This window comes from Cnephaeus nilssonii (genome assembly GCF_951640355.1).
Source record: "Cnephaeus nilssonii genome assembly, chromosome: 3".
Taxonomy (NCBI): domain Eukaryota; kingdom Metazoa; phylum Chordata; class Mammalia; order Chiroptera; family Vespertilionidae; genus Cnephaeus; species Cnephaeus nilssonii.
The window spans coordinates 66713152-66735419 of NC_137074.1; the positions used below are offsets into that span (position 1 = coordinate 66713152).

At 42.1% G+C, this 22268-nt stretch overlaps 1 protein-coding gene across 1 annotated transcript in view; it reads right to left on the reverse strand.

Annotated features, from left to right (window-relative positions):
- PLCXD2 (phosphatidylinositol specific phospholipase C X domain containing 2) overlaps window positions 1-15101 on the reverse strand; it is a 63704-nt gene extending 48603 nt beyond the window's left edge. Inside the window, exon 1 of the mRNA XM_079766769.1 lies at window positions 14429-15101. Within this exon, the coding sequence (XP_079622895.1) occupies window positions 14429-14579 (151 nt within the window). The 5' untranslated portion in view covers window positions 14580-15101. The remainder of the gene's footprint in view (window positions 1-14428) is intronic.
- Between the last annotated feature and the right edge of the window lie 7167 nt (window positions 15102-22268).

Genomic DNA, 22268 nt, shown 5'->3' on the forward strand with positions numbered 1-22268 from the left:
GATACTGAGGTAGGCTATGTGGAGTCTCAATTAAGACTCTGGACACCAAGGCTTGGTGAGCAACCCTGGTTAGCAGTACTTTGTGCATATTGCAACATCAATACCAGGAAAAGAGCTCTGTCCACAAGTCCAGAGGAGAGGACAACTGGACGTGCCACATTTGGAACTTTTCTGGACTCTGCCCTACGTATCTTTTCACTTGGCTAATTTTAATCTGTACCTTTCTCTGTAATCAAAGTACCAGTTTTCACCTGGCTGGTGTGGCTCAATTGGTTGAATGTTGTCCCATGCACCGAGAATTCACCAGTTCAATTCCCAGTCAGAGCATATGCCTGGGTTTGGGGCTTGATCTCCAGTGGGGGATGTGCAGGAGGTAGCCAATCGATGTCTCTCTCTCTCTCTCTCTCTCTCTCTCTCTCTCTCTCTTTCTCTCTCTCTCTCTCTTTCTCTCTCTCTCTCTCTCCTGCTCTCTTCCTCTCTCTCTAAAAATCAATAAATAATTTTTTTTAAAGTACCAGCTTTCAGTGAATTCTGTCAGTCCTTCTAGTAGATTATCAAACCTAAAGGTGATCTTGAAGACCTCCAAACTGGCAACTGATGTCAGACTGAGGTTTGTCTTGTGGACTGTGCTTCCTCTAACCTTACACTTGTGACAGAGATACTATAATTATATACATTCTACAGATGAGAAACCTAAGGAACAGAAATGTTCAACTTTTATTCAAGGTACATAATTAGTAACTAGGATTTGAACTTAGTTATGCTAAAACACAAAACCACTTCTATATACTTCTCTATACTGCATTTCATTTGAATAAAAATTTTAGATAGATATAAGATAAAAATATAAGGAACAGACATGAAAATGAGCACATGTTCTTAAATACTGAAAATGTTTAAGGGCGATTTTGTAGAAAAACATCTTGTATTACAATCAGGTATTTAATCTTTAAATCTTAAAGAGATTAAATACCTGATTGTAATTTATGAACACTGAAATAAATTTGATATGAACAGATTATAATTTTGCATGTTAAAATATTTCTGTGGTCTGAATGAAGAATATAGTCATTTACAATGCTATGTATGAGAAGTGGGCCTTATGGTTACTGAATATAGATTTGTTTACAGAAATCTTTTACATTTTTTGGGAACAATCTCATGGTCCCTTGCCTTTCCATTTTAATTACTGGGATGCGACCCTGTCATTCCCTATGAGTTCACATGACTCCGCCAAGCAGATTTAACTGATCTTTGCCCTGTGCTTCCATGGCATTTTGTATACATTTGATGAACTTGGGATGATGTGCGGTAATTATCTCCCTATCACTGGCACCTGACTGAGTTTTGAGGCTAGGATCATGTCTAATTCATACTCATATCTCTATCTTTAGTTTGTACGTTTCTGGCATATGGTAGGTACTGAATACATGTATATAGAATAAATGCAAGTATGATTACTTGAATGCACAGCCATTTAGAGTTGTCTAAGATCAGTTAGCCTAGGTGTCCTGATCTTTTCCCAAAATTCACTTTGGTTCATCCATCTCTTTAAACAGGCAGCATTTTCACTGCACCAGTTCACCACCAGCATCTGTGCACCCCCAACTCCATTTATCTCCATTCGACCTTCCAGCTTGAGTTATCTGGGCCAATGAAGAAGTATGTGTCAGAAGACACAGAGGACAAAAATAAACTAGAAAGGACGGCTAAAGGAGTAGCTATAATAAAATATAGCACTCAACAATTTAAAAGGAAAAGTCCCAGAGAGTACATTTCTTGCAACTTATGCTGTGTAAATTACCTTCTAATAACATCTCCTGGGGGCCTCCCATCTCACACACCTGAATAGGCCCTTGGGGGAAATGCAGCATTTGTAGAGAACTTGACTCCATATTGACAAATGCAGACAGGCTCGCGTCTTTAGGATATATAAAATATAGCTAAAAGGAGTCCAAGGTTCATGATCAGGGGACAATTTAGCAGTTTCCTAAATCAAATAATAATATCTTTAAGCCTTGCCAACCCAAAGGGATAAACTTCACTTATCAGACTTGATTATTTTCCATGGGGCATGTGGGAGAGTGCTAATAACCACCAAATGGCCAACAAAATCTGAGAGGGCCATGTGGCCAATTTAATTTTTAATCAGGTGCCTACTGAATTCATAATTATTCGCAATGCAACAAAGCAACTGCAACACTTGGAAGCAGAGGATGTAGATCGACTTATTTTTTTATGTGCTGAAAGCCAAGAGGCATCCCGCTGTCTGAAGATAGATATCAGCTTGGAAATTCAGAGAGCTGGTCCTGGTCTAATCCCAAGTGGCTGGAGGAGGCAGAGGATTAGAATAAATCAGAGGTTTTCAGGGCACTTTCAGACCTGGAGCATTGTCAAATAAAGTATCTACAGGAAAACAAATACAAGTAGAGCTTCTCCGGTGAGAGGCCTGTTGGGACAGTCCCCACTCCTGACCTTGATGTGTCCTTAGAGGCACCCCCTAAGACTCTATAGGGCACCTGGGGAATTTCATTGCCCTAGATAGTCTCCAAATTTTACCCAACCTCCTATGATTTATGTGAGTTAAAGTGTTTTCAGTTTCCTGTGTGGAAGGCATTTTTAAGCCCTCTACATATGGATGGGTATCTATTTTCCTTTGAAAAACTTTCTCTTCTTCAAATGTCCAAGAGACCCCAACCGTCACCCCCAAATAAGGTACTGTATAGGTGGTTCATAAATAAGAAATTCTTCCTCTACTTTGCTAATTAGCACCCTGCTGTCCCTGAACAGATGGCATCATCTTTGGTAAAGTAATGCCACACAAAGGGCACTGGGTCATCCCCTGAGGAGCCTTTTCAGTTCTGAGATAATCTTACTTCCCTTAACAACCTCTCAGTTTTTAATGCAAGAGAAAAGGGAATGTGAGGGTTTAGGGGAAAACAAGAAAATGTTTAGGGTAGATAGGAGAAAAAGTTAAATTAAATCTTCTACTACAAAATTCTCCTGTTTTTATTCAGCCTCTTGGTGAAACCCTGGATGTCAGTTTATGAAATAAATGCTGCTTGATGAAGTGGTAAAGTAACTGAAAGTTTCTACATCACATCTACCACCCCTCCCTCCGCCCCTCCGCCTTGGGAGGGTTGCTTATCTGGGACTAAAAGTTCAAGACAGATTTCCTGAAAGAAGTAAACTTTTAGTTAATATATATATATAAATTCCAAATTGAAATATTTTATATTGAATATAAGAGTAGCTGTGAATGAGGGTGGAGGGGTGGGTAAATGGTGAAATGTAAGATTGAGCTCTAAAATCATTTCCACTGGATGCTAACTACGTCCTTCTCCAAATTCTGAAATGTCCCAAGGGTACTTCAAACTCTGAGTATCTGCCCTGAACCAAGTCTATCTCCCTCCCTCCACTACTATACCTGCTCCTTCTCCTATATCCCTATTTCTGGGAATGCCATCACCCTCCTCCCACTTACCCAAGACAGCTTTGCCTTCTCTTTTACCCTCCAATTAATCTCCAAGTCCTATTGATACTTCTTCCTATATATCTCCTGTGTCTGTCCCTTTTCCTTCATGCACACTGTCACTCTCCTTCTCAGGTCAGTATCACCTCCCACTTGGATGACCTCATCAGCATCCTAAGTGGTTTCCCTGGTTATAACACTTCTGGATTCAGTACGTTTTGGGGACTGCAGCCCAAATGATCTTTCCAAAACACAAAGCTGATCTTGCCGTTCACCTGCTTAACACTCTTCCCAGGCCTATTAAGGTAAAGCTAAATCACTTTAACGTGGCTTATTAGACATCTCAGTGTCCTGCCACTCTCTTCCTTGCAACCTTGGTAAGCTATAATGAACCATTTCTGTTTCTTACATGGGCCATATTCTCTCTTGAAGGTCTTCACCTTGTTCCTCTTATCCTGAGGCTAATTCCTTTGTATCCTTTAGATTGTAGTTTATTCATCACTTCCTCCAGGAGGCCTCCCCAGGCTCCCATCCCATCTTGTTAAGATGCCCCTGCTGCCCGACCGGAGTGGCTCAATGGTTGAGCATCGACCTGTAAACCAGGAGGTCATGGTTCGATTTCCAGTCAGGACACATAACCAGGTTGTGGGGGGTGTTCAGGAGACAGCCGATCAATGATTCTCTCTCCTCATTGATGTTTCTCTCTCCCTTCCTCTCTGAAATATGTATACAGGCAGTTCTCGGTTACGTTGGACTTGACGTACGTCGTTTCGTGGTTACGTCACCATCTCACATTTATTTATTAAAAAAAAATAGTTACGTCATTTCAACATATATACATATGTGCTTTATTTTTTTTATTATTTATGTACCACAAGTAAAAGTCAGGAATTATTATCTTTCTTTTAATTTTTTTTTTTTTACTGTTTCACTTCATTACTGCTGTGTATGTGCTCCATGTGAGTGACATAGGTGCTTATGTAGGTGGGTTCCTACTTATGGCGAAAAAGCTGAGGAGTCATTTTGTTTTTCTTCACCCTTATGCAGTTATTTTAGGACCTTTTATCCATTCCTGAACAAGTTTGTCAATGGTTACTTTTTGCCTCCGGGTAACATTTAACGTTTAATCTTCGCATGATACACAAGGCTCATTAGCCTACTTTCCCAACCTCATCTCCATTCCTTTCTTTAAATGAAATCTATGCTTGGGATTCCTCAAGGTCGCTATAACCTCTGGCTCCTTGGTACCTCTGCATTGTGACACTCATATTTCTTCCTGTAACACCTGGATATTTCTTACTTGCTCTTTATGACTCAACCCAAGGGCCATCTCCTCTCAGAAGCCTAATCTACCAACCTTTCCTCCTCCTACCAGTAATGGAATTGGGTACTGGTTTGCTGAGTGTCTGAGTGGTATAGTGCCCCCCTGCACTCTTCCCCATAGTGTTTGAATGTTGGCTTTCTTCTATTACAAAATCCTAACTTCCTGAAGAGCAGAGCGAAGAATCTTATTCATCTGCATATTCAACTCATCTAACTCAGTACCTGGCACAAAACGGTACTCAACAAATTTCCTTTGAATAAATGATTGTCCTTTAAATGAATACATTTAAAAATATAGACAACGAGAACCAAAAGAAACATAAGGAATAAGCAAGCATCAATATTTTTTTAGCCAAGTTGACACAAGGTGCTCATACAATTTTTATGACGATCCATATGGGTACCTCCTGCCAGGACGATAAACTAAACTCAAACCCAGGGAGGAGGGCGGGACACTGTCTTCACCTTTATCTGCTTTAAATTGTATTTTAAGAATATTGCTTTCAGCATATAAGCCTTCAAATCATACAGCATATAAGCTGTAATCATAAAATATTCATCTCAGTCTGACAGAGTCTAGAAAATTTTCAGTTCTACCATTACCACACACTGCGGCTGCTCGGCAAGACATTTTGCCTTACAGAGTAGAAATGCTGCCTATAGAATACTAGAAGCCCAGTGCACGAAATTCGTGCATGGCGGGGGGTTGTCCCTCATCCCAGCCTGTACCCTCTTCAATCTGGGACTCCTGGAGGGATGTCCGACTGCCTGTTTAGGCCCAATCCTGGTGGGATCGGGCCTAAACGGGCAGTCGGACATCCCTCTCACAATCCAGGACTGCTGGCTCCCAACTGCTTGCCTGCCTGCCTTCCTGATTGCCCCTAACCGCTTCTGCCTGCCAGCCTGATCACCCCCTAACCACTCTGCTGCCAGCCTGGTTGATGCTTAACTGCTCCCCTGCCAGCCTGTTTGCCCCCAACTTCCCTCCTCTGCTGGCCTGGTCACACCTAACTGCCCTCTCCTGCAGGGTTGATCACCTCCAACTGCCCTCCCTTGCAAGCCTTGTCCCTCACCACTGCCCTCCCTTGCAGGCCGGGTGCCTCCCAACTGCCCTCTCCTGCTGGCCATCTTGTGGTGTCCATCTTGTGTCCACATGGGGGCAGGATTTTTGACCACATGGGGGCAGCTATATTGTGTGTTGCAGTGATGATCAATCTGTATTTTACTCTCTTATTAGATAGGATAGAGGCCTGGTGCACGGGTGGGGGCCAGCTGGTTTGCCCTGAAGGGTGTCACAGATAAGGGTGGGGGTTCCCTTGGGGTGTGGGGCGGCCTGAGCAAGGGGCCTGTGGTGGTTTGCAGGCCAGCCACGCCCCCTGGCAACCCAAGCAGAGGCCCTGGTATCTGGAATTTATTTTCCTTCTACAATTGAAACTTTGTAGCCTGGAGCGGAGCCAAGCCTGGGGCTCCCTCCGGGGCAACAGCCATCTCTGTGGCAGTTAATTCACCTTCTACAATTGAAACTTTGTAGCCTTAAGCGGGTGAGCCGGGCCAGGGTGTGCGGAAAGCTTTGCTTCCCCTGTTGCCGCCGGAAACCCTGGCCTGCTCTCTCAAGCTCCATTCTGCCGCCATTTGTTTGAATTTGTTTACCTTCTATAATTGAAACTTTGTAGCTTGAGTGGAGGCTCAGGCCTGCAACGGCTATGGAAAGCTTGGCTTCCTCTGTTACCTGGGAAACCTTGTTCTCTGTGGCTGTAGCCATCTTGGATTGGGGTTAATTTGCATACTCACCCTGATTGGCTGGTGGGCGTGGCTTGGCTGGTGGGCATGGTTTATGTAGCGGAGTGATGGTTAATTTGCATATTACCATTTTATTAGAGAGGATTATCTGAGAAGATATGACACCTTACAGCCATTAGTTCTAGAATAATTGGAAATTTAAAAAAAAATAACCTTCCCTGGCTGGTGTGGCTCAGTTGGTTGGGCGTTGTCCCATGCACCAAAAGGAACATGAAAGGTTGCTGGTTCGAGTCCTGGTGAGGGCACATGCCTGGGTTGTGGGGTCGATTCCTGGTAGGGGGCATGCAGGAGGCAGCTAATCAATGTTCAGCTCTCACATAGATGTTTCTGTCTCCCTTTCCCTTCCTCTCTCTCTAAAAATCAATAAAAAAAATCTTTAAAAAGACAACCCTGTGATTCTCTTAGACAATGTCAACTTACTAGACAATCTAAGACTGCCAATGCTTCGTAGATAACACAACTAGACATCTTCAGTACAGCAATGCAGGCTTCTGTGGCCAAACCTATTTTATCTTGGAGCAACTAGAGATCTACTAATGGAATCCTCCTGAGTCCTGGTTGATCCTCATGGATGTTTAGCAGTAGAATCCAAATGCCTATGGACTTGAGAAAGTGAAAGGGATCCTGCTCAACCACGTCTGCAGATATTCAACCAGATTTAGTCATAATTCTCTGCCTCTATTGGATTCTTGACATGTGTTCAAATTCTTTTCACACAAACACACCCACCTATTACGATGTTTATAAATAATCCCTCCTCTGCAGCCTGGGCTTGAAACTCTAATTAGGGTTAATTGGCATTTGTGCTTTTCCCCAAAGCAACTGCAGGATGCGAAAGCATTTATTTCACTAACATTGCCTCCAGTGTGCCTGTTCTAAGAAGCTCTTAGAGGCTGAGGAGAGATGTGGAGCCAACCTGTCCCATGCAGTGGAGGTCAGGACGGATTATGTGCTAGAAACCAAAACCTCAAAAGCCCGTCTGAACCAGCGGCGTGCAGGTGAAAGCAGCAGGCTCCTGGGATCTGAAATGTGGGTGGGCGTGTTTTGCTGGATCTTTCTAAAGGCTAAACTATAACAGGCATTAGAATTGGGGTTCTCTTGAAGGTGATGCTAAGGTCATGGCTCAGTGTGTGTGCATGTGTGTGTATTGAGTAGTATGCGTGTATTTGTGTATGGGGGTTGTAATCCATATGTTGGGAGAGATCATAAAGCTATTCCTCAATAAAAAAAAAATCTTTAGGAAGGAGGTATAAAATCTGTATAAAGATGTGTTCAATCTAGCTGATGTGGCTCAGCAGTTGAGCGTTGACCCAAGAACCAAGAGGTCACTGGTTTGATTCCTAGTCAGGGCACATGCCCAGGTTGCAGACTCCATCCCAGTGGGGGGCGTGCAGAAGGCAGCTGATGGATGATGTTTCTCATTTATGTTTCTATATCTCTATCCCTCTCCCTTTCTTTCTCAAAATCAATCAAAACATAATACATAAAAATAAGATGTGTTCATAGGAAAGCATTTTGTAATGTCACTACTCTTGAGATGGGAACAAAACAGACTGGGTTAGGAGGGCAAATAATGAAGACATGAGGAAAAGAGGTCGTAGAGGGTTGAATTTTTCCAAAGGCTTTGGATGGCTGTAGGTGACAGAGTCTGACAGCTGAACTTGGAATGAGAGGATAGAGTAAGTAGTGAACGAAGATTTTTCTGGCTCTCTTGATCAGCTGCCCTCATATTGCATTTAAGACTCCCTTGGTACTCACACCCTGGACAACCCTCCATGTATCCTTCCCTTAACTCTAAATCTCCTTGAGGGGATGATATTCAAGCTAGCCTGATCTGATCAGACAGAGAACACTGAGCCACAAGCTTAATTGGAAGGTCAGATCCTTAACTGGATTGTAAATTACCAGAGGGTATGGGCTGCATCTTGTACCTCTTTTTTTGTTGATCATTTTGTTGATCAGGCTTTCAATAATTGAATGTCATAATTAATGCAAAAATGGCAATTATTATATAGTGCTCATTTTGTGGCAGAAACTGTTCTAAATGTGCTATGTGAATTAATTCATTTAATTCTCACACTGACCGAATGACGTAGTGCCATTGTTATCTCTATTTTACAGAGGACACTGGGGCACAGAAAGGTTAAGTAACTTGCCCAAGGTCAGAGTTGTGAAGAGCAGAGTTGGTGTACAAATCCAGAGACTGTGACTCCAGCATTAATACTTTTAACCACCCCAGGATTCTGCTTCTTAACAGACGTGTGATTCCTAAATTCCTTGTGGCTTTTGTGTGATTGGGGGTGCAGATGAGGAAATCTAGAGAAGTGATGAGCCTTCTTAGGAGGGAAATCTACTAATGGGAACAACAAAGTCATAGTGTCTTTTTATTTCTTACCATGACCACCCAGAAGGAAAAACAAAGAAAAACAACAACAACAAAAAAGCCTATTCCCACTAAAGAAACCATTTTGGTCCCATGATTGGTTTTTCTTGATTGGGCCAGCCTTGGTAGCTTCAGTTGGGTCCTTGGTTTCCCACAGCCTCAATTCCAGGAGGAGGATGGGTTTGTTTTAGGGCCAATTCATGGCTTATGTTATCCTCAAAGTGAAGCTACCTAAGTGTCTTGTTCTATAACGTATTTTACACCCTTTTGAGTGCACAAATCTCTTTTCGTAGTAGATGCACCAGACCTAGTCCAACTTCCAGAAGGATTGAAGTAATGGCCCCTTCATCCTGCTCCCTGTAGTGATTTTTGTCACCATGTCGCACATGTGGGCAGTGAATGTGGGGCCACAGAAAAACAGCAGTGGCCAAAGGCAGAACTGCAGAGGAAAAAGATAGGATTTCAGAAGGGTATGCTCATCCGCAAGATGAGAACCGAGAAGCATCTGGGAATTGGAGAGCAGTGAGGAGCACCTGAGCAAGGGTTGACACAGGTCAGTGGAAGGGAGGTGAAGACCGGGACAAGAAATGAGAGCAGTCTGAGGCTGCAGCCAGAAAGGAAACATGATAAGCTCACATTTGACAAGGGGTGAAGGAAGGCAGAAAGCATGTGTGTGTGTGGTGGGGGGAATTGTTCCTAGGATAGAAGTTACTAGTACATCAGAGTTCTGCTTCTGACTCTCCATTTCACTCTGCCTCAGAAATCTCATTTCTAATGGGGCTCCGTGATAAGCCTTATCATGAAATACAGGAATATTATGCAAAATAACAATAAATTGATTGGAAAATGTTCCAATTGCTTCACATGGCTATTTACACAAGGTGAACCTAACCAATATATCCAGTTTATATTTGGTTACAATTGAAAATTATGGTAGCTACAAGCTTCTTTTCCAACACTTATTTTCTGGTCACCAATGATCAAGCTGCTACCCTGTACTAAGATTTAGGATTATAAAGATAAATAAATCATATTCTCTGTGTGTAAGTTGTTCACAAACGATCTGGAAGATAGTTACCTAAAAGTAGCAATCAGTTGAGAAGTGCTCTGATAAAAATATTAACAAAGCGTTACTGAGGGGCAGGAGAGGAAGTCCTCCAGCCCTTTCCCAAATATACTACCATCCTTTCGCTTAATTAGCTTATTTCACCTGGAAAGCCCCCTTCCCAATCTTGACCCTCAAGCCACATTCCTTGAAATTTTGACCATTCTTCAAATCCCAGGTCAAATGCCATTTTTTCAACAAATTAGTTCCTAATCTTACACTTTGGAATTAATCTTTCCATTCTGTGTACTTCTATAACTTTATTTATATTTCTGTTTACCCCAATTCGTTTTTTTAAAAATTATTTATGGTATCTACCATTAGATTATAAGCTCTTTTGAGGCCTAATTCATTTTTGGGTCTCCCACAGACCTGAGCCTGGAGGCTTCTTTGTTGTTTTTTTTTTTGTGTGTGTGTGTGTGTGTTTAATATTAATTGATTTTAGAGAGGGAGGGAGAGAGACAGAGAGATAGAAACACCAGTGATGAGAGAGAATCATTGATTGGCTGCCTCCTGCACACACCCCACTGGGGATGGAGGCTGATCGAGACTCGAACCCTGAGCAGTAATCCAACGGTCACCTCCTGGTTCATAGGTCGGCATTCAACCACTGAGCCACGCTGCTGGGCTCTGGAGGCTTCTTAAAATGTACTCAGAGCCTGTTCATTCAGAACAACTAATGGACAGTCCCTTTTAGGATGCCAAAGTGAGAGGACCCCTCTTCCTTCTGGCAATTGTGATTCCCTGTTTGCACATGCCAAAAATGCTTGTTTTAAAGAGGCATAAAAGAAATGGTCTTTGACCTAAAATGACCCAATCATACTTCCCATCTCTTTCTACATGTGGACAAAAAACAAACCAAAAAAAAACCCACCAAACATTCAAATTAACCAAAGACTATTCAATGTGAAAATGACTCTATATTTCACCTCATCCAACATCTTAATTACAAACAAGGAAACTCAGTCCCATCTGCTTAAGATGCCATTCTGTTTGATAGTACTTTGATATCCCACAGACAGAATCATCAATATCAAATTTTGAAAACCTTAAGTTCAAAGTTCTTTCTAATAGTTTACCTTTAATAAAAAGAAGGGGGAAAGCATGGCAAACAAACAAGCAAACAAAAACAACCAACACTAAAATATAAAAAGAAAAGGAATTCATTGAAAAGCTGTATGAATTATAGAAATAAATGTCCCTATCTGCCCATTGATCCATAAAGAATATCATGCTTTCACTAACATCAGACAAAAATATTTGTAGAGTTTAAAGTTGGGATTTAGAAATCTGACGATTGCAATTTCCAGATCCTTTACCCGTAGGGTCTCTAGTCATACTCTGCAGTTGGCAATGAAATTTGTTCTGAAGTTCTTCTCCAAGATATTTGAATATGTTTGGGTAATACCAGTCACTAACAGGTGTTCTTAACAGTTGTGGAAGTAAAATAGTACATCAAGGCTTTGGAGAGGTGCACGCTCACACATGCTCGCTCCCATCACGACTTAGGCAAATACAACAGATGCAGTCAGATCTGACACAGTTTACTTGGACCCAGGTCTGTTATTACTGCCAGACCACCTGCTCTTTCCCTGCTCATTCCCATGTCACTGATGCCCCAGCCCCATCCTGATAGATCTGACACTATCTTACAGATGTCCTAGGTCAGCAATGCAAGCACACACTTGTGTACGTGCACACACACATAAAATAGGTCTAGGCACTAAGTTTGAAACTTGCTGGGTTCCAATTCTAAAATTCTATCTACTATTACAATTGTAAATAAGGAAATGTATATGTATATACAGCGGTGGGCCAAAGTATGTTTACAGTTGTAATACATATACAGTAAATAATACAATAAATAATAGCATAAGAATAAACTCTTTGTTTCACACACAACTGTAAATTTACTTTTGTCCACCCCTGTATTACTCAGATATATAACATGTACACACATATATGTATCAATTTATCTCTTTAACGTGATTCATAATGAGTTAGATAAAAACTACTTAGTTTTGGGGTGTGGAGGGAGGTAGAGGAAGGCATAGGGGGGATAAATGGTGATGATGGAAGGAAACTTGGCTTGGGGTTGTAAACACACAATACAGTGTACAGATGATGTATTATAGAATTGTACACCTGAAACGTACGTAATTTTATTAACCAATGTCACCCCAATAAATCTAAAAAAAATGTAGAAAATATAAAAACAACACCTACTTAGTTTGAAAAATTCTTTCATTTGCTGCAGAGGATGGTCTGTGAAAACTGGTTTTCAATTAGAAACTGCCCCCACCCCCTATACACCGCTGCTCTGCACTTCCCAATGTCCCCTTAAGGGCACAGGGACTGTGCATGGGTTTTGGAGCTAGCTACACACAGGTTTAAGTATTAGGAAAGGGAACTACTGATGGGGCAGGAGTGTGAAAGGGGTGGCTCGCACTTAATATGTGATTTTCCTGTCTTGAGCTTATATGTACATACATACTAGTATTCTTCCACTGCGAGGAAAAGGGCATTCACAGTAGTGAATTCAGCGTCTTTTGAAGAGTCAAGGCCTTTTTGTTGTTGTTGTTTTTGTTTAAAAGGACCCGACTTTATTAAGCAGGGTGAATACATTCCTGTGTCCTACATCGTGGCTAATCATTGAATTTCCAGTCACCACAGCAGGTCCCAGCAGTTAGCAATCCCTGGGAACTCTAGTTACTGTGAGATAATCTATAGCTTGCAGAACAAATGCCCAGCTCCTTCCCAGTGACCTGGAGTCAGAGTGTACTGCCAAGCCACAGGCAGAGCTGCTGCTGTGGTCTGAATTGTCCCAAGTACAACAGGAAGGAGGAAGCCTCAACCTACTTTGGACATGCCCTGAATGATAGAGCCACTTAGGGCCTGCTTGAGATGCCATTCTGTTTGCAAACACACACAACCTATCTGCAGTACCACTTGACAAAATAATCCTTCAGAATGCCTGCTGGCAAATGACTAATGTTAAAAGAGGCCGGTGTATCATTCCAGTGATGACTCCACAGGCATCAATTAAACAAGGAGAAGACCTGTTCTGAAGCACAACCATCTGGCATTTCCCAAGAAGCAGCAGTAGTCAAAGGCAGATAAAACACAAGTGATCATGACTCTAAAGACATTGAGCAGCCCTCTCCTTGCTCAAAAGCAGCAAGAGCCCATGAGGACAATGAACCTGGAAGACCTCCAATATTAGAGGTGATTAAGAAAAGGCTGCATCTGAGGCCAGCACTGCTCTTCCTCATGCATGGAAAGCAAAAATCTGGGGGTTGCATGAGGTCATCTTTTAGCCACCCAAGAGGCAGACTGTTCCCAGGAATGCTCGGGAGTTTGTCTGGTAGTCTAGGGGTGAAGTCAATTGTTATGTCTCCAGGTGAGAGAAAGGATTGGCAGTAGTCCATCTTCTGCTTCTAGGAGTGCTTTCCAAGGACCAGCATCTAGGATTTTGTCCAGCACAGGAGGCCAAGATCACTGTGGTCCAAATGTCCTTCCCTAGAAACCATGATTTTACTAGCTTTTGAGTAGGTGGAGGAGGGCCCATTTAACAAATCTAATGAGAGTGGTGTCAAGTTATAAAACCCCCAGAAGAGAGACAGTAGCTGGAGAAAAAAGCTTTTCAAGACTGCAGTTCAAGATCAGTCAGGCAGACACCTGTATATATAGACAAAGCTTCAAACACCACCGCCTCATCACACCTAATGACTGCCTGTGACAAGCACTTGCATTCTCTATTTCTGGCTTTTCCAACAACAAAAATATGTGTCCTTATTCTCAGTCCTGGTTCTGAACCTATTCTTTAATGATACTTTGTGTCCCCCCCACATTTCCCCTTAATATGCAAGGTCAGAGAAGTTAGAAAGGAAATACTTTTCAGTTTTAATTTTGATCTAGATCTAAAATGGTTAATGATTTTTTATTCCTTACCCTTTTTCTGTGATTAGAGTAAATATGCACCCTTCACATATCCTGGCCCCAATATTAAGAAGGTAATAGTCTTAGGATAAGGCTATCAAGTAAAAACAAACAAACAAAAATACAAAAAGTCACAATTTTAAAACCCCCACAAACAAACAAACCAACAAACAAAAATAGGGTGCTTCCATTCTCCCGAGTCCCTTTTTGCAAACCATGCAATGTACTTAAATCTCTTTATAGCAGTTGCCTCAGTGTTAAGTTTTTGGTTTGGAAATAAAAAGAGGTTTAGTTAAGGTCACTGACAATTATTTTCTCAGCACAATAGAAAAGCAACCCAACCCATTAACAGCCCCTATAATGGCAGAAGCAAACACAGTGGGAACAAGTAGGAACAGAAGCATACCTGGGATTGCCAGATTGGAAAGGGGGACGTTGTGGAGGTGAGGGGGCAGCGAGGCCATCCAGTCGGCATTGCAGACGTCCGATGATGATGTCTTTGTCCCGCTGGGGATGGGGGAACAGATGGTCCCCATCCTGAGTTTCCTCCCTAGCATCCCTCTCTGGTCAGTCAGCAAACCGCCCAGGCTCAGTCCAGCGCCACTCACTCAGTGATCATCCTTGTCTGGGCTTTCTAGACATTTCAGGGCCACTTGGGTCATGCCAGCCTTGCCCAAAGGCCCTAGGGCCGGACGACGGGGCAAATAGGTGGTTGCCTGCCCCCTGGCGCCCGCAGTTCCCACCCTCTCCGGCCCAGCCGCTGTTCCACTCTTAATCTGCTCAGTCCGGGCTCCGTTCAACTTCTCACCTTCCCCTCCGGAGCTCGGAGCTCGGGGAAGGTAGGCCCCTAGAGGTAAATCTCCAGAAACTGAACGTCCGAAGAGCAGCCACGCCCGGAGCCGCTCACAAGTCAGGTGCCTCCACAGCCTGTAGACCAGCCGGTGTGTCTATCCGCACGTGAGCGCCAGGACGCACCATCATCACCCTGATTTAGGCGTCTAGGTATGTCACGGGGCTGGCACAGGAGCTGGGCCGGCCTCCTCTCCCCCGGCTCTGGGCACACACTCCCCCTGCCCTGTGCTCCCCGAAGCCGCTCAGAAGTGTAACGCGGCGCCCCGACTCGCGGCAGCCCCGCCCCGCACTGCGGGGCAGATTTGCCGGGCGAGGCGGCCGCTGATTGGCCGCCGGCGGGGCGCGCTCCGATTGGCCCGCGCCCTCCCCGGCAGCCCCTCCGAGCGACTCCTTCCCCTCCGCCGCCCCAGTCCCCTCCCTCGGTTACTCCTGCCTTCCCGGGCGCAGACAGACCAGGCTGCAGGGACTGCAGGCAGGAGAACTTGCAGGCTGGGATCAGTCTGACCTCAGACAGGTCTTTCATGATGGTAAACTACAGGATCTCTAATGATAGGGGAACTTTGCACACCGATAATCATGGGAACATGCTGGAAAATTGGCAAATCAGGAAAAACCCTGGCCTTGATGGTGGGGTCCTGGGGGGCTTCAGGCCAGGCTGCTCCATGGAGACTCAGGAGACTGAAGGCCCATATAGAGATCCTTGGGTCAGCTGACCTTTAATCCAAGTGGCCCCACCTCATCTCCAAGGTAACTCCAACTGCAGCCCCCCACCACCTTTCCATAGGAGAAACTGCATATGTTCCTTTGGACATCCTTATTAAAATTTCATTTTCCAGGCTATTTTTAACATTCATGTAAGACTGCTTTTCAGCCTTTTGAGCTACATAATATTACTAACAGTTTTTTTTTTCTTTTCTAGAGGAGTATCCCTTAATAAAAAGTGTACACTATTCATAATGTATCTTCCGATGCTTCAAGGGCACTTCGGCAGAGCACTCTTTTTTCAAGTATATCACAGGAGATTTGGGGATATGTCACCCAGTTGTCTGAGTCTACAAATTTTTTTCCCCATGGAAAATTACTCCGAAGGAATATCCCAAGATTTACCTTTGTAACTTTCTGGGCTTCCCTTGAACTTAAATTCCCTAACACAAAACTTCACGGAAGCTGTCCAAGGCAAACAAAATGTGTTCTTTAAGCTCTACTGTGGAATGTTCATTTCAATGCTCTCCCCCCTCTTATTTCTCAGCTTCTGATGGAAGGAGTGAGCATATTACAAAAAGCATTAAGCTCTAGACTTAGAAACATCACTGTATGCGAACTTGAAAATGAGGAGTAGGACCACTTCAGAATGAGATGTTCTGTACTCTGGCAGCTATTTCAATCAAAATGAGTTTATTTTCCCAAGAAAACAGCTCAAAAGAAGATAACACTTTCTTCCTATATTCTTGTGTCAGTCCTAGAAGAAATCTTACAAATGGAAACAGACTTTAGTACAGTGCATGGCATGTGGCAGGTGCTCCACAAATATTTGTTAGAAGGAGGGAGATGCTTGGTAAACATGCTCTGCTGGGTTCTAGGTAGTACCTTAGGTGAGTGCTTTTCACATCTTACGTGCAAATCAATTCTGATTGAGTTGGTTTGAGATGGGCCTGAGATTCTGCATTCTAGCAAGCTCCTGGCCTTGTTAGAGCTGCTGCTGCTGGTTCAGACCACACTTTGAGTAGGAAGGCTTTTGAAAGCAGCCTCATGTTTGGTAGAATGGACTTTGCATTGCTTTTCTCTATTTTCCAAGGTTTTATAATATTTTATGTCACTTTTATAATTTAAAAATTTTGCATTAAAAATTCTAGCTAAGAATCTCTAAGTATTAGAGATTAATTTTTCTGTCATAAAATGTGGTAGAAACTAAATTATCAGTGGAATTTTTATACTATGCCACAGATATTTAGGGAATAAATGACTATAAAATAAAATTCAATATTTAGAATTTAAATAGTTAATATTTTCTTACATACTGAATTATGAATTTATCAATGGGAGAGGAGACTAAATTAATAGGATTGACCTTTTAAAGCAAGTCAATTTTAAGTAATAATTACAGAGTGCGTATTACTTTAAAATCATTCTGACAGGTGCTAGAAATAGAAGAAAAGTTAAATAAAAGTTGATATATGATGAACCTTAGGTAATATATAGTCCAGAAAAGATAGTCAAATTTGTGAATTACAAATTGTAATGGGAAGCTAAATGAAGGAATAATAGAGGTACATGTGGAGGATAATGAAGAGACATACGTTTTGATGGGGGAAGGGTCAAGAATGCATTATTAGAGGAAGTGGCATTCAAGCCAGGTCTGGAAAACTCTCTGCAAAATGGAAGATGAGTGCAGGGTCCTGGAGATGGAAAGAAATGTGTAGCTGAGATAACATAAGCAAAGCGACGACAGTGAGTGGGAGATGTGAAAAACAGCACGTGAAATAGTGGGAAGTATAACTCATTTACTCTCATTGAACCTTCACAAGAGCCCAATGACTTAGGTACTATTCCCTTCTCCATTCAACAAAGGACACTGAAGCTTATAGGCTACAAAGCTCTGCCCAAGATTCCATAGCTAGTTAGTGGAAGAGCTGTGACTACAAATCTCTGGATCACTGTGCCAGTGGCATCCCATTACCTGTTATGCAGTATTATTGCAAGCCTGGTAAGACTGTTTATGACCGAAGTATATAAAGAGTTTGGACTTTGTATTTCTGTAGACAAAATGGGCCATTGTAGGTTTTTGAGAAGGGGAGTAAACTGATTCACCTTTGTACTTCAGGAAGATAACTCTAGCACGCTGAAGAATGGCCGGAGAAATGCCATCTTTGAGGTGAGTCACTGAAATCCATCATAGAAGCAAGAGAGAAGTGAGAAGGCCTGCAGAAGGCCTGACACACAGACTAAATGCATGGCCTTTCTTAACGGTGGTGCTTGCCTCCTCATCCTCACTTCTCATCTCCAAGGACCTATAATTCTAGGGCTTGAGTGGACAGCCTAACTGCCTCTGAATTAATTTTTCATCACTTGAAAGTCTCAGCAATTTGGTCATCTATTTTGTTACCTGTAACCATACATGCTTATATGAATACCTCTACAACTTTTGTTTTCTTTTCTGGAAATTTTGTCTTCATTATTTGATCACGGGCCCCTCTGAATTGCTGAGGAGTTTAATGCAGCTTGTGCCCTCTCTTGGAGGCTACATTATATTTTAAAAGTGTCTATGGCTCATTTTCTTTGGAATCTTGTGAGGTTCCCATAGTAAGCATCTAAATAGCTTGCTATTTGGGCATGTTTGGTTGGCAGGGAAATTGGCCTGGATTTTACCTGATTGAAGACAACCTGAAAGTCTCAGAGGAAACTTACTGACTTAATGAGACTGTGGTGGGGCAGTCTCTGGCCCTCACATCTATTACCCTGTGCTGCCTTACCTCCCATTCTGTGTGCTCGAGGAGGGGAGGGGGTGAAGGACAGATCTCAAAGAGAATCAGAACCCAGGCATGTGTTTGGTGCAGGGACATTGCCTGGAGGTGAGTGTGGTTATGTGATGCTTAGAGTTTCACAGTGATATGTCATTCACCCCTTGGGTGGAGGTTATGGGGAGGGTGAAGGACTGAAAGGAGCATCCAGGTAAATGAAAGATGGCTGGAGTATAAGGCTGCTTTGTTTTGTGCCTCATATCAGCAGAGTTTATTTCTCCCTAGTCATCCCCAACCTTGTTTCTCCAATTCAAGTAATAAAAAACTGTGTGATAAGGATCAGGGTAGAATGAAGAAATGTCACCACTGTGGGTGGTGCTGTAGACATGATGACAGCAGAAGCAATTACCTCCAGGAAGAGCGGCATCACTCGCGAGCCTCCAAGGAAAGGGAGATAAGGAAGTACAGGGACTCATTCCTCAAACATCCTTAATATCGAAGGCAGAGTCAAGAGCCGGGTTTCCAGTTATTGTGCTGGATAGAGCTAGAGCTGGAGGCCATGATATTGGGACCCATTTCCTGATTGTACCCAGGTGACTGTCTTTGAGAAATTGAGTAAGAGAGCAGCAGCAATGTAAGCAGGAAGTCATCATATGTGGCATCACCTTATGCACGCCTGGTCTTTGTGGCCCACAGCGGGGATTCTGTAGGGAGATGAATGAGTAGCAGCAGCAATTAACTGTCCATAGGATTGTTTCTCCCAGATTTGAAAGCTTGATGTTCAGAAAGATCTTGAGAGCCTCTCTCGCTTTTATATTTATTGGACATCAAATTTTCTGGCATAGTTTAAGGAAAATTTATTTTAATAACAACATAACTTTACTATGACACTTTTGAGAGGTGCTAATAACAAGTGATGACTATATAGTTAGTTTAATGTCCATTTAGAGTCATGTGCCACTTAAAGACTGGATAAGTTTGAGAAATGCGTTGATAGGCAATTTTATCATTGTGTGAACATCACAGAGTGCATTTACACAAACCTAGATGGTTTAGCCTATTAGACACCTAGACTATTTGGTATAGCCTATTGCTCCCAGGCTACAAACATGTACAGTGCATTACTGTACTGAATACTGTATGCATTTGTAATAAAAGGGTATTTGTACTGCTGAACATAGAAAAGGTACAGTAAAAAACCAAAAGATAAAAAACGGTGCACTTGTGTAGGGCACTTACCATGAGTGGAGCTTGCAGGACTGCGAGTTGCTCTGGGCGAGTCGGTGAGTGAGTGTGAAGGCCTAGGACATTACTGTACATTACTGTCCACTTTATAAACACTGTAAACTTAAGCTACACTAAATTTGTAAAACAACACAAGTTTAAATCAAACATCAGAGAATGATGCAATCAAGAGGCATGGTAAACACATGTATGAGGCTGCTGCTAGCATAACAGCTTACTGTTTTACAGTAAACTTTTTTTTTATAAGTAGGAAGCGCACACTCTATAATATTGATAAGTAGTATAATATAGTGAAAACATAAATCAATAACATAGTAGTCATTTATTATCATTATCAAGTATTATGTGCTGTACTTAATTGTATGTGCTATACTTACTAGTAAATGACTGGTAGCATAGTAGGTTTGTTTACACCAGTGTCACGACAAACACATGAGTAATGTATTTACACTATGATGTTATGAGGGCTGTAATGTCACGAGGTGATAGGGATTTTTTTAATTGTTTTTTTTCCTCTCTCTTTTTAAAAATTTTTTTTTTATTAAGGTATTACATATGTGTCCTTATCCCCCCATTACTCCCCCAACCCCCTCCCCTCCTCATGCCCTCACCCCCCTGTTGTCTGTGTCCATTGGTTAGGCTTATATGCATGCATACAAGTCCTTTGGTTGATCTCTCCCCCTTACCCCCACCCTCCCCTGCCTTCCCTCTGAGGTTTGACGGTCTGATCGATGCTTCTCTGTCTCTGGATCTGTTTTTGTTCATCAGTTTATGTTGTTCATTATTTTTCATAAATGAGTGAGATCGTGTGATATTTATCTTTCTCTGACTGGCTAGCATAATGCTCTCTAGTTCCATCCATGCTGTTGCAAATGGCTAAGATGAGTGGATTAAAAAAACTGTGGTGATAGGGATTTTTCAGCTCTTTTATAATCCTATAGGACCGTGTCCCCTTCCATATGTGGTCCGTCATTGACCTAATTGTCATTATGCAGCACAGGACTGTATTCCTATTACCACACAACATTCCTGCACCTTCTTCCATTCCCCCTACCGCCAAAATAAGTAATTGAAAGCATATAAAGGCCTCAGAGCTTTTATTTTCCAGTTAGTTAGTTGCAGTGTACCTGATTTAACATGTTATGGAGCCACCTTCTGGTTCTAAAGGCACACTTCATGCACGTGGTAAATTTCCTTTCACTGTCAATCATCCTACAAATGTCTCCACTCACCAGCACCAGTAGGAACAACTGCGAGCTTATGTAAAAATACAGTTTCCTGGGTCCCATGCTAACCCTACTGCATCAGATTCCCTGGGGGTAACACCCTTTTTCCTTCCTTTTAAATAAGTTCCCTGAGGATTTTTATGTCCCAAATGCTTTAGATAGAGACTTTAAAATGTCAATTTCTCTTTTAAAAAATAGAATGGCAGAGTAATCAGTTTTTATCCATGTTGTATATAATTTTATGCAATCAGAGAAGAATATCTTGGCTCAACTGGCGGGAAACCCAACTGTTCTCCCTCCTTATCCCACCCCACGTTTCCTGGAATTATGAGAATGACATCAGCTATTAGGGGAATACTCGTGTCTATATTAGTAATCACTTGACCTTCAGTCACAATCAGAATGCCCTCTATACATTTGTTATTAATTTAGCAAATTTAACCATAAAAAAGAAATGTGTTCTTTTTAATGACCTGACTTTACATTTTGGGTTGCTGACAGCAGTTGGAAATAGCATGATGTCACATCATCAGTGGGGTAAATAGGGTAACTGAGAGCAGATATATACATACATATATATAGTAAAATTATACATATATTATAAAATTATTATAAAAATAATAGCATTAATAATATAATTTTAATATTATTAAAATTGCAAGTTTGTGCAAACAACTTTATTTTTATTTTTTTTATTGAGGTATTATATGTGTACATATCTTACCATTACCCCCCCCACCCCACACCCACACATGCCCTCACCCCCCAGAGTTTTGCGTCCATTGTTTATGCTTATATGCATGCATACAAGTGTGCAAACAACTTTAATCACCAAAGATGATTCTTTTTAAAAAAACAAAGTAAGTTTTAGTGTAAATACAGACAATGAATCTTTAGTGTTTTTCCCTTATCAACTCTCTCTGAATGTTAGGTTACAGTCTAAAGCCCTTAGTATGTGTCTTGGCCTTTTGAGGATGAGTTTCTAAGGACTCTGGTCTGCTTAAGTCTCTGCAGCTAATTCCCCAACTTAACCACATGTTTTGCTCCACCCTTCCCAAACTGCTGAAATTGGTCTTGGAGGAAGTTGTATTTTGTCTTAATCTATCTGTACCCACAGCTTCTGCTTCCTTTTAGTAGCAGAAGTAAAAGAAAAAGTAAAGTTTATCCCACATATCTTTCTGTTTCATCTGAGTGCAAAGAAGAATGTCCTAGAAGTCAGTTGGCAATACAGTGAAGTAGGGGAAGAAGTGACTTCAGTCCTGTGAGGGAAAGCATCCAAGCCAAGCTTGGCAACAATAAGGCAGTAACTGTGTAGAGAGGATCGAAGCTTTCGATGGGAGATTGAACTAGATGGGCTTTGGGGTCTCTCCAAGCACACTCTGTTTTCCCCTCCTTCAGCTGTAGAATTGTAACTTTACACAGTTCAGCCTTTCCTTCTTCTCCTGTTTATTACCTTTTCTTTTGC